The sequence below is a fragment of the Bactrocera oleae genome, chromosome 3 (assembly GCF_042242935.1).
Source record: "Bactrocera oleae isolate idBacOlea1 chromosome 3, idBacOlea1, whole genome shotgun sequence".
NCBI lineage: Eukaryota > Metazoa > Arthropoda > Insecta > Diptera > Tephritidae > Bactrocera > Bactrocera oleae.
Window position 1 is genome coordinate 92,376,278 of NC_091537.1, and position 16,831 is coordinate 92,393,108.

The 16,831-nt window shown below is 32.5% G+C and overlaps 2 protein-coding genes across 2 annotated transcripts in view; one reads left to right on the forward strand and one right to left on the reverse strand.

Moving 5' to 3' along the window:
• DIP-epsilon (Dpr-interacting protein epsilon) overlaps window positions 1–6,366 on the forward strand; it is a 190,659-nt gene extending 184,293 nt beyond the window's left edge. Inside the window, exons 9-10 of the mRNA XM_070107227.1 lie at window positions 2,546–2,683; window positions 4,888–6,366. Coding sequence (XP_069963328.1) covers window positions 2,546–2,683; window positions 4,888–5,426 — 677 coding nt within the window. The 3' untranslated portion in view covers window positions 5,427–6,366. The remainder of the gene's footprint in view (window positions 1–2,545; window positions 2,684–4,887) is intronic.
• A 6,109-nt stretch (window positions 6,367–12,475) lies between these two features.
• LOC106625026 (enoyl-CoA delta isomerase 1, mitochondrial) lies at window positions 12,476–13,698 on the reverse strand. The gene is made up of 2 exons (XM_014244827.3): window positions 13,552–13,698; window positions 12,476–13,474 (listed from the first exon to the last, which is right to left on the reverse strand). Exon 2 carries the CDS (start codon window positions 13,458–13,460, stop codon window positions 12,582–12,584), a length of 879 nt encoding a protein of 292 aa, XP_014100302.3. The 5' UTR covers window positions 13,461–13,474; window positions 13,552–13,698; the 3' UTR covers window positions 12,476–12,581.
• Between the last annotated feature and the right edge of the window lie 3,133 nt (window positions 13,699–16,831).

Consider the following 16,831-nt stretch of genomic DNA (forward strand, 5'->3'; position numbering starts at 1 on the left):
ACTATGTCATATATATCTATTTATTTTTATGGGCGCTTGTGTGCTTGTCGATGAGGCATACTTACCCACATCTGTGTTTTGGTGTTATTATTATTGTATTTATATACAAGTAAATGTGCCTTAGTTGCAATGTCAAGCACAAATTAAATCTTCAATGAATTGAAACTCACAATGGAATGATAATACATCGAAAGAAATGCGCATAAAAGTGCACACGAGATATAAGTAATTATTTCAAGTATATAAAATGTCGCCTTGCACCTCGTAAATTGATTGCAATTAAGTTGTTGCAGCGTAAAATGCATACTCAGCTAAAAATAACATTTCACGGTTGAATGTTGCAGATCTACTAGCAGCGAGTAATGCTTTAAGTAGACATTGCTGGATTTGAAAACATGTTTAAGTACGCTTAAGGTTCGCTATATGTCAGTAGCCAATTGAATTGTTATTACTTAAATTTAGAAATATTTTTGCGAATATTAATACAAGTTAAGATTTCACGCGCCATTTTTAATCAGACAAGCTTTCCACTCAATATTCGGCGCCTTACACTGCTAAGATAATATAATCGTTATTGAAATCTACTTTCACAAAAAAATTTTAAATATATTGTAGTTTATGATATAAGATGGAAATTTTCATGAAGTATTATTTAGAATAAGTTGCTTGTTACTTACACTTACCGCACCTTTTCTTAGTTTAGTAGCATCAAATCATCTAATAGTCGATAACTTTTTTGAATGTTGATCTAAATCCAACTTTTGAAATATTTCAAAAAATTTTTAAAATTACAAAATATTGATTATTTTAGCGCTCTAGAGCCTGATATTTAGTAATTCAAAAAGTTTTTCGCAACTTAATACAACAGCCACGGCGTATGAGCAACATTGTAATTATGCTATGAGACTTTTAGGTGTTCGCCTATTGCGAAAAAATATTTTTTGTTGCATGTTTCAATAGGTTTTATTTTTACAAATACCAAAATTGTAAATCGTTGTCTCAAATAGTTTTTGAGCTAAAGTGTAGACGTTCAGTTCAATCAGCTCAATCAGTTAGTCTTTAAACACGTTTTTGAGCTAGAGTGATTAATCGTAGACAAATGATACAATCACGATCAAAATTTTTAGGCATGTTCGTATATGTATAATTCTGCATATAATGACTGCTCAGTTTCCAGATAAAAATCAGATTTCGGTAGGCCAAAAACGACCAAAATTTTAAAAACACCGCCATTTTCTCAACTTTTAATTTTTTTTCCAAATGGACAATATCTTCAAGTCGACAAATATTCTTTTATCAGAGGATATCATACCCCTCATGAGCACTAAAACATTTGCTGATAAAAATTTTGAATATCACTTATTAAAATCCTTAAATATTCATATGCACTATGTATTCGTGAGGAGCTAACGCCACGGCGTTTGAGTGATATTGATATTGATTGATATATTTTCTTCAAAGTCAAAAATATTTGAAACCGAAATCGCTCATTCTACTGAGCAGCGCCACTCTTTCTCCAAAAGTCCTTCTTACACCGCTAACTAAAAAAGTTGTGGAGAAAAGACGGAGAAAATTTTTTTTATAGTATACTGCAATGGATTTACGTACATTAAATCTTTGTCATTAAAGTGCTCATTTGTGCGACTAATCTACTTTTGCTAACACTAGTTTCGAATATGCTTGTTGTTGGCTAAAAGCATAAATATATTTGTATGTATGTATTTATTTTCGATTGTCGTTTGTATACATTTGCGCATGTATGTGTATGCAGCGTCATAAATCAGCTTATGTCCAAGTGTATGTATGTGTGTAGCAGGTCTCTAGTTGGCAATAATTTTACGTTTAATGATTTCGTTTTATGTGTCAGAGTGTGAGTGCAACGGCAATAAATAACACGAAAAGCCACTAAAATCAGCGTTAAAGCAAAAAATAGAAAGCAATCGAAAAAATTGTAATAGCCGTGCGATTGCTCCTACTCGCATGCATGTGTGTGTGTATATGTGTGCAGTCAAATGCCTAAAAATATGCTAGCAAACAATATTTCACATTTTACTGCCATGGCAAATACATGTACAATAACATAAATAAATAAATAGAGTGACCAGAAAAAATCTAATGGGAGGTAAGCCATTTTCAGGCCTTTTATTGCTTGGCATTTTATCCTTTAATTTGTTTTCCACCGCAAACGGATTTGTTGTGTGTGTGTGTTTGCAAGTGTTAAATAAATAATAATATCAAAAAATTGCCGTTATTTGATTTATTTAGTTAAAGCATTTCGGTTTAAATCTCTGCAAATCCCACAAAATGCCACCAAAATTTTTTGCGATTTTATTTTAACCGCAAAATTTAAATGATTGATTTTGCATATTTTGTGGCGTGGCAATTTTGAGCTTTACCGGTTGACCAAAAAATAGCACTGTTTAATATGGTTACAACAAGAAATAAGTAAAAATATTTTTCAAACAATTTACTTACTTATATGCTTTAACATAAGCATTTATTTACAGCATTAATTTAATTCTTTTTTTTTTGCCTATTCTTTCAGTGTCCAATCCGCCAACGACGCTGCCACCGCCGACCACAACCACAACACGTCGCACCACAATAGCGCCAGGCTGGGACAGCTTCAGCACGCCAATTTATGGCATGATGCCAACCAATTCAGTGATTGTCATCGATAAAAGTAAGTTTCTGATAAATCTAGGCACGTGAGCGCCATAAAGCAGTGAAATCGTTCGGTCACAGTGTGTGGGCTTACGGCGACTTGCAAAATTATAGCAAACGATGCAAACATTGTTTACAAACAAACAATTTTTTATGATTTTACTAAACGAGAACTTTTGCTTTTGAATTGAGTCAGAGATTCGATATGCAAATGCAGTAACTTATGCGTTTAAACTAAGGCAGCATAGCTTAAACTTAGAACGTGATGAGGGTCTGTAGAATTTCACCCCAAAATCAAAGTTGTTGTACGATAGTATTAGTCACAGTATTGTCCATTTGAAGCTATATAGTTTTCCAATCTTGTGACCAATTTGAGGATTTTATTCCAAACGAACTGCACCAGTTGCGTTTTTTGACAATCGGTCGCTTCAACTTAATGATTTGTTTTTGTTAGCGTTCCCCGTTAAAGGCCTGGCCCAATTTTAAAAGCTGATAATTCAGCACGCCCTTCTGATTTGGCTGTTTGGCCATGTTTCACATAAATTTTTGCGTTTAGAATTGTCGTAGCGGATCCATTTTTCCTCACCAGTCTCAAACCGATGCAAAACGGCTTCTTTTTGTAGCTTTAAAGCATTATTTCTGACTCACAAAGATTCTGCGAGCTCTTCTTGTGTTGGGCAACAATCTCCATTGAGTTATTCTTACAGTTTTTTATCTTTAAACTTTTGACGGCTACCCAGGACGTTCTTTGACTTCCAAGCCAAGATCTTTTATTTTGAATCGTCCGAAACTACTTTTTTACTACGAACTTCCACCAGTACACGATGACTTTCGACTAAAGGTTTCTTTATAAAAAAGCAATGAAGAAGAAGTTCCAGCAGAAAGATTCTTTCAAACACAAAGCTCGACATATTTGAGTGAAAACAAAATTATTGTTGTTTATGCTCCAAATGAGTGGCATACGAAATTCAACGCATGTTCATAATATGAGAACAACGAAAGAGTAATCTAGCTACGCTATCGCTTGACAAACCGCTTCCATACAGTTATATATCCAATCATTTAAGGCTCACGATTCACAAATCTTGAAATTCCATTTGTCTTTGAATACTTTATGCATGAGTCACGGCGTATAAGTAACATTCGTATAATAGTATGCAGTTTTTGTCTATAAATTTTATTACTTTCCTGAGAGCTTTCCTAGCTTAGCTCCGCTAATTGTCTTATGAACATCAAAAAAATCCACTGCAATTTTCATATTGAAAGTTAAAATTATCACATGATCACTTCGTAAATGCGATTTGTAATGAGATTATGTAGTCAGAGACCTGACCGTGTCGACTCTGGAACTACTTAGTAGTTTTGGTAGATTGGAGAAGGAATATTGCTCATATTCTATTCAATCTTAAATAGCTTTTATCTTATCTCAATGTCTGCTTAAATTAAAATTGTCTTCCACAAATTACTCCAACTGCTTCATCATCCTAATTCCTTATAATTTAAAAAAGTAAATATGTATAAATGCGAAGACATATAAATATAATGAACACTGGCAACCTTACTAATGTTTTAAGTAGTAATTTATGCTGCAACAATAAAAATAGAAACGTAGAAGTAAAAATTTTAAATCTATTTAGCTGTCCGCCATTTGCTGAAGTCACTCAACTTTAATACCTAGAAGGTTAGGTTAGGATATCAGGATCTCATTTGGATCACGTAGCACATAGTCTGCGTCACTTCGGAGCAGTAGACCTACTGATACCTTAGAAGCAGCCACTTCTCTCTAAAATATACTACAAAATTCTGAAAGCCTAAAGCTCTGCTTGATGGAAAGCTCCTTAGAGGTATAGGTGTGATCTAGTAGTTATAATGCTAGAATGTCTTAGTGATATCGTAACATAGCTAAAGCTTAAGTTTCATGCTGACCTCACTGAACAAAAATAATAAATCGGAGATCTTATTAACATAAAGTAAAGATCTCGAATTGACCGTTATCTCATGTACGCGACGCCATTTTCTTTCACAAGTTTCCACTCGAAAAGCAATTCTTACTATTTCAATGACTCTTCCGCCCACAAAAGAAATTCACAAACACAAGTAAACATATTTACATACACCTTTGCTTGTATATGGATGCAGAAGTGCAGAAGTGCAAAAGCAATTGCCATAAATGCTCTCAATTAAGTGAAATTCATTTGAATCCTTGTTTATCTTCCATTTCAGTGGGCACAAAGTACCAATCAAATCTGAATGAGATTGGTAAATCCGAACAAAAGCTAACCGGTGAGAATCCAAAAGGCTATGACTGGTCAAAGGATAAAAATGCGGCAGCAAGAATGCAATTGTGGCTGCCACATGCATGTTGCAACAGCAATAAGCTAACATACACAACACGAATATGTTGCAATTATGCAATGCTAATTGCATTGGTCGGCATGCTGCTGACGATATGGCTGCAGACGGCAATGATCAAAACAACAACAACAAAAATGACGGCAACAACAAAAGCAGCAGTAGCTACCACTATGGATGTAGCAAGTGCAACTGCTGCCGACAGTGCAACGAACATGCAAGCTGTAAGCGCATCAACAACAGCAACAGCATCCACAAAAACGACAGCAACAGCAACAGTGGTATTAAGTGCAGCAGATTGCAAAACAATACGAAAAGAGTTCACCACAAATGAGCGTGCACTCATGCACACACCACTACACATGCACAATGAAACGCGTAGCATAAGCATAGCCTATAAGAAGGCGTAAGAACTTATTTTTCGATTGCATGCGGCGAAAAATCAAATTTCTGTATTAACACTAGCAAACAAAAGCACTAACAGCACACACACACACATACACACGAATGCATTCATCAGCTTTACTTTCACTGCTTATTGGCGTATTTCCATGAATGAAACTCAAAAGGAAAGTGCAAAGTTTTTGTGCTGTGTAAGTAGAAACATATTTTATGTTTATTTTTATTTTTTATAATATTCCTAAATTATTTGTTTATATGCATTTATTTGTATTTGTTGTCTGATTTTTAACATTTATTTTTTTATTTTTTATTTCTATTTTTTCTGTGCCCTTTTTATTGCTTTACTGCATTATTTCAAATGTCCCTCATTATTTTCTTTTACTTTTATGTCTTGTGACCACACAATACTCAAAAATTAACTCTCTAACATTTACTCTCCTCTTCAGTCTCCACATTTTTTTCATTTTCACCGCTTCTTTTATTTTGAGTTCTTAACCGCTGCTAACACGAAATTACGCTAAAAAAATAAGTAAATCATAATAAGACACCACTCACAGCAACAACTTTCAATGCCAAAAGACATATGTGCCAATTGTTTCAAATAACAAAAACAACAACATAAACGAATTATGCTAAAGAAGAATGTGTAAATAGTATACAAGTACGAGTATATCCAATATATTATATTATATGTTTATGTAAGATACTAAACCTTAAAAAAAGATACTACATATTAATAAATATAAATAATAAATAATAAATTAATATAAACATATATATAAATAAATAAATAAAAAATAAATAAACAAACAAAAAAGCTTAAATTTATAATGTAAAAAATACAAATTATTATGTATTAATGCACACGCATGCGTATAGAAATCTTAGCTTAAGCAGCAACCGAAGCATTGCAGCATAAAAAATGCTTGAAAGTAGCTAACACACATATATACAACAACAAAAATGAAATATCAAATTCAAGAGTTGTTAGACTTGTGTTTTCTGCTTTATCCTGAAAATCTTGAAATTAAGTAGGTTAATACAATTTCAGTTTAATTTCAAAGAATTTTTTAAGAGGCACACCGCGCAAGACAGTCTACAAAAACCGTTTTTTGAAAAATAAAAAATACTGCATAAATTGTTTTAAAATTTTAAGGGTATACAATATACGTTTTTTATTAAAAAAAAAAATATTATTTAAAAAAAAAATTTATTTTTTTAAGAAAAAAATTTTATATTTTCCGAGTACTCGAGATCTCGATATCTCCGGCGGCGCTAAGAAAAATTGCCTGCACTACTACAATAATTCTAGCCTTCTCCGTGCATGCAACTTCTACAAAAATTTTCGACTAGAAGATATTCTACAGTGATTTAAGAACAAAAAGAAAAGTGGACAAAATTGTAGCAATTTTTAAAAAAAGTTTAATTTTGCCTAACATTTTGGTGGTTTTAGGTTAACCAAAATTCCATTTTTAATCAGATCAAAAATTGCTAGAACATTGTGTGAAGAACTATATTCAAGTATGTACGTTTATATAGAACAAGCAGACAATTTTTATAGTTACTGTTTATAACATATATCTCCGAGTAATCACTTAAGCAAATTTGAAAGATGTATGACTGAAATGCGCGGCTTCATTTTAAAAAGCTGTAACTCAAAAACTATTTAAGATATCGATTTAAAATTTCAGTATGTTATTTTTAAAAGTATAACCTATCAAAATTTGAAAAATAATCGATTTTTTTATTTTCACACCAGGTTTGCCCCTTAATAGAACTTGCGCGATTGCTCTGCTATTAACAGATTAAAGATTGTGCTCACTATCTTCTCAATTTACCACTATTTACTCTTTTAAAATTCAGTCCTTTTTCGAGTTTCTGATATGCTCTGTGTTAAGACGAAATTAGTCTATGATTTGTCTTGTTTCTTTACACTGGGGGAGGGATAAATCTATTTATGAATTGTGTATTAAGTTCAAAATCTTACCTACAGATTACTCTACGCTTTGGCGCGTCGATGCTATTGATAGATATCTTTCTCAAATCATCTAGATGAGCATACAAAATTCCTAACAAGTAAATAGCTACATTTTGGATGAATTTTAATGGATAAGTTTCAATTACTATTGGATCATTTCAAAGAAAATTTTATTTTGTACTCTAGCTCAACTTTTTGCCTTCAGCTCTTTTTTTATTCAGTTGAGCCATTCAGGTTTCTTTACAGTTTTTAGCAGAATTGCATCAAAAGTAACTGCTGTGATTTTAACCAGAAATATTTTTTTTTTTTTAGTGTTCATAAGACTGGTGATGTTTGCATTTTCAGTGGGTAAATTCCCATGAGCTATGAAAGTGCAACTGCTCTACTACCTTAGACGTAATTTGTCTGCTTACGATTTCCAAAAACCATACACAGACTTTTCTGAAAGCACCTTGCTACTGTTAAGACTAAGCTACTAAGAGTGGTCGTGGAATCAGAGTAGGTCAAGATTTCCGCATGTTTCTCGGGCAATGGATTTTTTTTTTTCATAGTGATGTAAGACACTCTTTCTGTTGTGGTTAGTATCGAACTGCCGCTTCGAATTTGTTGAATTTAGATATTCACTGGGGGGAAAGTTCATCATATTCTTTGTGAGAGATTCGTTTAGTTTATGAATCATAAGTTCAGTTTATTACCGCTTAATCATCGAAGTAGATCCTCTTGAAAATCCAACGCAATTAACTTTCGGGTTCGTTTATACAATAGTCGTCAAGCTAATACAATTTCGGTTATTTAAGATATAAATTTGTCTCCGCCAACCACAACTAACCACTTCATATCTGAAAAATCTTAAGTATACCTTTTCTATTCATATCAACTGGGTATTTTGAAAATATGTCACAGCCCTTGAGTTTTTTTCGTTTTACATTCTCAATATACACACATCTGCAGCAACAACATAAATACAACAACTAATAATTATTTCTAAAAGTACGAAGCCTTGAGCGTCGCATACACGTAACTCATGCATGGTTGTGTGTGTGAAGAGAGTATTTTGCTTTTTGCATGAAACAGTAAAAATAAAATAATCATAAAAATCAAAAAAAAAAAATAATAATAATAATAAAATAGAAACTTAAAAATAATTGATAAAACTAACTAAAATATGATAATAAAAAATAGTTGACTAAATTGTTGAAGAATTATATTCAAAAAAAAAAAAAAAGTTAGAATAATAATATAAATAATAAATAAGATTAGATATTATAACATCAAAAAAAATAAACAAAAAAAAAATATATAATAAAAGTTAATACCTGGAAGCTAAATGAAACTAAAAATATAGGCATGTTTGAGAGTAAGCAAACTAAACATGCGCAGACTCGGATAGCAACCACTTGCATATACATACATACATATATATTGCAGAGAGTACTACTGGATATATAATTATAAATAGCGGTTACTAAAAGTTAAACAAAAAAGAAATATGTTTATTGCAATTAGAGTAGTAAGCTATGCTAGTAAGTACACACACACACATAATTACACAAATGTGTGCCAATATGAAATAGAGACGCTTATAAGAACAGATCATATAGACGCATACATACATGCAGATGTATAAATATAAAAAATAATTGCATGAATTATTAAAAATAAATAAAAAGTTATAAAGAAATGAGATTTGAAATAAAAACTTTAAAAACCAATGAAAAATGCATTAGTGTGTGTTAATGGTGGAGACTGAAAGCGTGTAGCAAGAAGTAAGTCACTTGGAGGATAAACTTACTTGTTTATAATGCGCTCCCTAGCGCTTACTCTGGTGTGAACTACATCTATTAGATTTTATCAGTGCCTTCTTAATTTGGTAAGTAATTGCTCCTAAGACTTTTAACCCGCAGTATTCTCATAACTTTTAGCGACATTAAAAGTATCCTTAACTCAGAACACGCGTAAAGTCACATATTTAGTCGCGAAACTTCCAAGTAATTAACTTTTCTAACTTGCACTGAGACACTACAAATTTAATTGAGGTTAACTCGTCTCCACCAAACATTGACCGCAGAGGCATAAATATTCCAGTGGTCTCTTTGTAAGAGAAACCGTGTACAAATAAGCAGCGGGACGCAGTTAAAGGTCAATTTTACTGACGATCAAAGCACATTAATTTTGTATGCACAAGACAAATTGAAATACAAATTAAAACGAGTAAAGATTTCCACACCTGCACACCCGCTCGCCTCATCACCCGCGCAGCAGTACTTATTTGCGAGCAAGCCACGTCACCTCTGCCAGCGCAATAATTCTTCTATGCTACTATTCAGCCACTCAACGAAGGTCACAGCTTGCCCGCCAGCTAATAAATACTCTGCGAAATAGCAAATGAGTTTAGCACGTTGGAAATTTACACACACCTACACACACATATGCAGGTTTGTGTTTGTGCGCTTGTTTACCCATTTGCGAAGGTAAAATTTTAGTGGCGCCACAGCTTGCTGCTGCTGCCGTTGCTGTTAATGTGCTTGGAGCAGATAAGTTCATTAGAAAAATAATGCAAAAAGAACTTGTCGATTGGGTGAGTGGAGAACAGTAGTTGACAGTGTCACTGCTTGTTGTTGGTGCACATTAATTACGGCCACATAGTTGGCCATGTCAAGGATGCAAAGTCAGCTGTAATATTGTCAGCATCACTCCATATAATTGTAAAGTATATATATGTATTCAAAGAGTTCATCGTGGTATGTGTGAAATGACCTTTAATTGCTTAAAACACTTGAACACGTTTCATGTAGAATTTAAATGCTGCTGACATTGTTTCCTTTTACAGTGAGATAAGGTTTTTCAATCTGGTGATGTTATATTATATGTGATGTGACATCTTATGCTGCTGGCATCGTTTTGTATTGTTTAAGCGCTTTCCAAACTAATAGTGTGATATAATATCGTCATATTCAAACTGATGATGTGATATAATACTGTAAGATAACATGAGAATTTTGTTTATAATTTATTTTATTAATTTTTTTATATTAATGTCGACTGAAATATTAATTAACAATATATTGCAAAGGAGATAATAAAAGGTGTATATAAGAAACACAAATTATATCGCATCATATCCTGTTTGCAGCTTTGATTTTTGTAGGTTACATCTTTTGATTTATATACTATAAATATTAAATTTACTTCGTGGAGCTCGAAGTTAGAAAAAACTGTAGATAATGTGATATCAAATCATCATATGCGATATAACATCACATAGTTTATCGTTTCGTGTAGATCATGTAATCATATTGGCGCAATAAGTTATATCATATGATGACATCTGATATCGAGATTCATTTGATCATTCTATGATCATTAAGAATCATAAAATCACATATCAGCAAATTATATTTAATAAAATCAAATCACACCATCATATCAAAAGATATTATATCACATCACAGCATATTATCGTAGAAGAACACATAAACTTCTTTGTTATTCAATGAGTCACATCATATCAAATCGTAAAAGTCATATAAGATCCCACATCACATTACCATTGTGCTTAAATCGCTTCATATATTGAAAAATAAAGCAATTTCATTTAATTTGGTGCTCACTAAATTACGTCATATAAAATCACACATCACATCGCATTGTAGAAATCGCATCAGTGGTAGTTTCAATCAATTTAAAAACTATAAAAATCATAGCGCTCTTCTAAAGACATCCGTTCACACATTTGCAAATCGTGCAACAAATACGTTAGTGAATGGGTTGTAAAAAACTTATATGCTACTTGAGTGGTTAGTGCAGTTCGTAGAGGTAGTTTCCTAGCAACTTTATGAGTGAAAGCAACTTTATGAGGAATATATCCACTTGTAACTTTGGCCCTTCAACCTCTCCTGCGCATATTCATAAAAATAACAATTTGTCATACATATACTTACCATATGTGATGTGTGTTTGTGTGTGAGCCGTAAATTGCGGTCCAAAGGTATGCACCAGTTGTCAATTGTGCACTTTTTCTTCTCACTATGCAAAGAAAAATCGATTTTATGATGCCGCTGGTTTATGGCCAATATGCGCACCACACACTCATACACTCTTACATATGCAATAGCAATTCCCTTCGCAATTTTATGCAAATATTTGCACAAACTTATTCTGCAGAATCATTGCTTTGTGTGATTGTCTGGCTTGTGAAGCTATTTGCAGTTTATTTGCTTGATTGTGATTTGTGGAGGAAATCAACGTAACCGTTACATGACAAGAGTCTTGGCGTTTCCTCGCACGTGAGAGTAGTAAATGCTTCATGGGAGAGGGTAAAAAAAACTAATGTGAAGATAAAGAGAGGAAGGTTGGTAGCTGAAAGTGTAAGAAAATATAAGCTGGTCACAAGAAATACACTAGGAAGTGAGAAATCTGTTAGAAAGTAAAGAATACCACATTACACGTAATTCATTCATTTAGCATTGAAATTTGCACTTCTCAACTCGTTTATGGTATTATTTAAATATATATAAGTGCGCTAGTTCGAAACAAGAATTCATATTTATGTATTGAAATTCCATGTTGTTCGATAGATTATTTTAATATTCTCCGTCGTTTTCTTTATAACTAAGATTCCATCTCAGACTCTGCAGAGACCTGCATCTGTAGATTCTCTATAGTTTTCACCAGACTTGTGATTCTTCTTCAGACACTGCAGATTCGTGTATTTTTAATATTTGAACCTATTTATTTATTTACTAGTTTCTGCCTAATGTATTGCTTAAACCTTCACCTGAAGTTCAGAGCTGTATGGTAGTTCAAAATTGTATGGTAGAAGGTAAAATTGCCTATTTCTGACGCATTGGCGATGAAATGAGATAATTATAATATAATACGGTTTTACGGGTTTAATATTATATATACTACAACTTGAAAAGTTACAAAACAGGAATATATCGATTTAAAATCCTCTATCGAATATGCGAGTAAATGGCCTAGAATAGTTTAAAATAAATACTTAATTATTATGTAATGTAAAATTTTAATATAATATATAATATACATATCTCAAATAGTATATAGTATAACAGTATAGTCTTTCAAAAGCATATGTCACCTTTTTCGATATATATTTTCTTACTTGCAAGCAAATTTTTACGCTGAACACAAATTTTGTTTCTCTTTTGGGTATTATGATTACCTACGCCTTTTTCTTCAAACTCTCCAAATATTCTCCCAGATATGACTGCACATGAGGCTTCTGTATGGTGCTCAGAAATATTTCCAAATCATGTTGACGATTATCTTCGAAATTCTTTAAATCGTGCATCCGAAACTGACGTTTGGTGATCGCACGCGCCGCCAACGAATGCTTGGGATAGCTGCTGATGAAAGCCACAGCTCTTTCCAGCCCTTGCTCTTTGCTAGCTGCCAACTCATCAACTAGACCGGCCTTCAGTGCGCCGTCACTACTATAGATGCGACTAGCTGTTAGATCCCATTCACCAACGCGCCTGTTGGATATAACATTGAGGTAGGTGTCTATCAACCACATTGGCACCGCTAGTCCCACCATAGTTTCGTTGATGCCGATCTTAAAATTTGGCAGCATAATACGATATTCGCTACTCAGCGCTAGCATGCAACCGCCCGCTACCGTGTGACCGTTAATTAGCGCTACAGTGATGAGCGGCGAAGAGTAGAGCGTGTGCCAGAGATTTTGCAAAGCAACCCAAATGCCCTGCAAATGCGACGTCTCTGTTTTGTAACATTCTTTCAGATCGAGACCAGCGCAGAAAATGTGCTCCGACGACGAAGTGAGTATGAGGCCCCGACATTTCGATTGCTCTAACTCTTTAATTGAGCGCGCTATTTCGCCCATGAAAGCGGCGTTGAGCGCATTCGCTGGCGGTCGATTGAGTGTGAGTGTGGCGATGCCGGTCTTATCGTCCACGCTCAGTGTGGTGAATTGTGGTGGGGACGCAGTGCCGGTGCTGCTGGCGTAGTTGTGAGCGAGAGCGCTTGTTTTCACAAGACTGCGGAGGCCGTGTTTTGACAAATGCATAATGCTTGTGGTCATTTCGTGTGAATTTACTGTTCGGCGAATGAAATGAAATTTTTTTGATTTAATAGTATTATTTATATTAGTAATATTTTAACTAGCCACTTACTACGTTCACTGTATACAAATATTTTCAATATAAGCGTTATTTCTCCACGTCCGTGCTACTTCCACAACTTAGCGCTGCCTGTGAGTGACCAAGCGTTTGTCGTGTGAAGCGAATAAGAGACAGAATATGAGCGAATTTCACCATAGGTGCAGCTGTTTCTATATTTTCTGGTTTGTTATTTTGTTTGTTTTGTGCGTGTGTGTGTGTGTGTACATACATATCAAATTATATTTTCCTAAACCGTGGCGTAAAATAAACTAAAAAGTCTAAAAAAAAATTTTTTTTATTAATTGTTTTATTCATTTATTTTGTAAATACTAAAATAAACTCGTACAAGTTTCATATATTTTACATATCTGTACTAGTATAAATATATAATTTTATCACTCTTAATTTCAATGGCAGTAAAATATTGTTTTCTTTATAGAATATTTTAGCAAACATGTAAATTTAACAATATTCCAATTGTTCACACTTTTTATTTAATTAAACATAATTAAAAAATATTTTAGATTAATTTTAAGTAAAAAATTTGTCTTTATTTCAAGAATTTGTTTTTTTTTTTGTGGCGAGGCAATTTATTCAATAAATAAATAGAAATAATACAATTTTACAAAATTTAATGTAAAAAGTATAGGCGATTCATTTTGGAACAGTTTGGATCCACTGATCTTATAGTCCATCCCCAGTAGAACCTCCGAAAAGAAATATCTGGCGATGAGGAACATTTTCTGCTTAAAATTTCTCAAATCCAGAATTCATAAAGTAATTATTATAACAAGAATAGATGAATACAGGTAGTAATTGAAGAACAAGTCAAAAGTTTGAGAAAATGTCGGCGGCTCTAAAAAATATTTATTTGTGAAAAAAAGTTTACATTTCGAAGTATCTTAAAAAATCGATAAATACCTGAAAAATATAAGTTTGTTTCAAGTCGATCGGTCCAGCCGTTTTGGAGCTATTTTCTTCACCGAATTTGAAAACAGCGTTTCGAGAAAAACGCATTTCAAATTTTCTGATTGCACAATAATAAATTTTTTTACAAATACGCTCATATTTTGAAACTATTTGGCGGATCAACTTCGAACAATATTCTCAAGTACATATATGCTCATTAGATATATTTGATAAAAATATAGCTTTTTTGAAATTCATAAGTGGGGGTATATCCACCAAATTCAGATTTTAATCTATTTTTATGAGATTTCGACATTCCATAATTCCACTAATAAAACAAACAAACCATATGTCACACTTTCAAAAAACTAATATCACTAAAATGCGTTGGGAATACCCCTTGTTTATTAACATATAATATTACTTCATATTTGTTTATTTCGACAATCGCTTATAAAAATAACACTATAATTATTTTTAAAGCATACTTTTTGGCGCGGAACTTTAGCTTGTCCAACACTGTATTTGCAACATTAAAACGAAGCGAATATTAAGCTATGGTATAATTAAAAAAAATATGTATCATAAATATTTGCTGACAACGTCTCGGGGGTTTATTTTGAATTATAAAGCGATTATTTTTTAATGTTTTTGGAAGCGACTGATGTGCAAAGTCCAATAATGTTGTTGGCAGTTAAAATGTATTTAGATTTATTCTATATTATTTATATATACACAATATACAATTTTGTATGATCAAAATATTATTGGTTGAACGGGAATTATTTATAGTCAATTTAATGTAAAATTAATATTATAATATAATAATGTAGGGAAGCGTACACTGCGCTAACATGTCGGCTGATGCATTCGAAATTTTGTTGCGATTCTTTCTTATGTGGAGAAATTCTTCGTTTGGCGTCAAAAAATGTTTTGATAACCCCTTAAATTTGTTTGCTATAAATAATTAAAGCAAGCAAATAAATTACGATTTGCAGATAGCTGATTGTAATTTAGAAGAATGCATCATAAGAACTTTCTAGGAGTTCGGATGTGGTTTTCAAAAAATAAAATAGTGCAAAAACCTTTCTTCCTGGATTTCTTGCAATTTTTTAAGCGAAATATGATTTATTGCTTTATGTAAGGCATATAATGGAATTGGCTTATATATGTATTCTTATATCTCCTGGTTTGACCATCGAAGCTTAAAAGCAAGAACATTGAAAATATGTCGGTGGGGAAGTTTTTTGATTTGCTCCCTAAATAGAAATATAACACAGCTACAACTAACAATATATATATTACATTAACATATTTAAAACTGTTTTCAGTGAGTGCTATTTAATGACTTTACTATAGTTAATATAATAATTGGTTCTATCAAACGCATAAACTTTTAATTTCTACTTTATTTGTGTACTAATTGTAATTTAAGTTTCGAATCAAGTGGTCTTCATTCCACAAATTATGACGTTAGAAGCACACCTAGTGAAAATTTTTTAAAAATAATTTTATTTTTTTACATTTTTTCCATAATTTATACCTTTAAAACCACAGTATTAAAATTTTAAACGAAATTTTCAAATATTTTCTTAGTTAGAGGCTTCCAAAGTATAGTCGCTCGGTTCAATCAGCTTTATTACAATACAATACTTTATGTTTAAACGCATTTTTCTCGAAACAGCGTTTTTCGTATTATCTGCGTTGGTAATAATAAAATTCTTTCTGAATGTTCTGTAAGTACACATATATTTCTTCATACAATGATCCACCAATCGCTGACCAAAAATCGAATTGTGGCTAGTCAAAATCAAACAGAAATTTGAAAAAAAATCAAAACTTTTAAAAAACACCGCTAGGATCTTCTTTTTGGCGATGCCGAAGACCATTTGTAATTCCATACTTAATTTTTGGTTTTCAAAATTTTATGGTGTATTCTTAAAGTATTTATAAATATACACTTAAAATTTCAAAAACGAGTGATACAGTAGTTTTTGTTTTTTTACTGCCAACAAATCATCTTTTTTAGGTGCTCACACTAATTTAATTTCATTTAGTTTAGTTAATAATATTAATAGAATTCAAATAAAATATTATGAAAGCAAATGCTCAATTCCTTCTAGAACTCATTTATTTCCACTTATGCCCATAATTTCTATCTCCACACATCTCGTTTAATGACACACTTGTCTCATACTCTACATACGAGTACAACTCTGAGATAAGCAAATTTATTTCATGACAACAATTCGTACACCTTAATTATGTTGATTTAAAAATATTCCACACTCCACCAATTTGCTTGTGTCAATTCAAGTATTGCACATATATACACACACAAACAAGTGTACATATTTCAAACCGTTTGTGGGTGAAATAAATC

What these genes read in the sequence shown, in the direction of transcription:
- LOC106625026 (XM_014244827.3), bottom strand. Translation starts at nt 13,460, where the DNA reads ATGACCACAAGCATTATGCATTTGTCAAAACACGGCCTCCGCAGTCTT.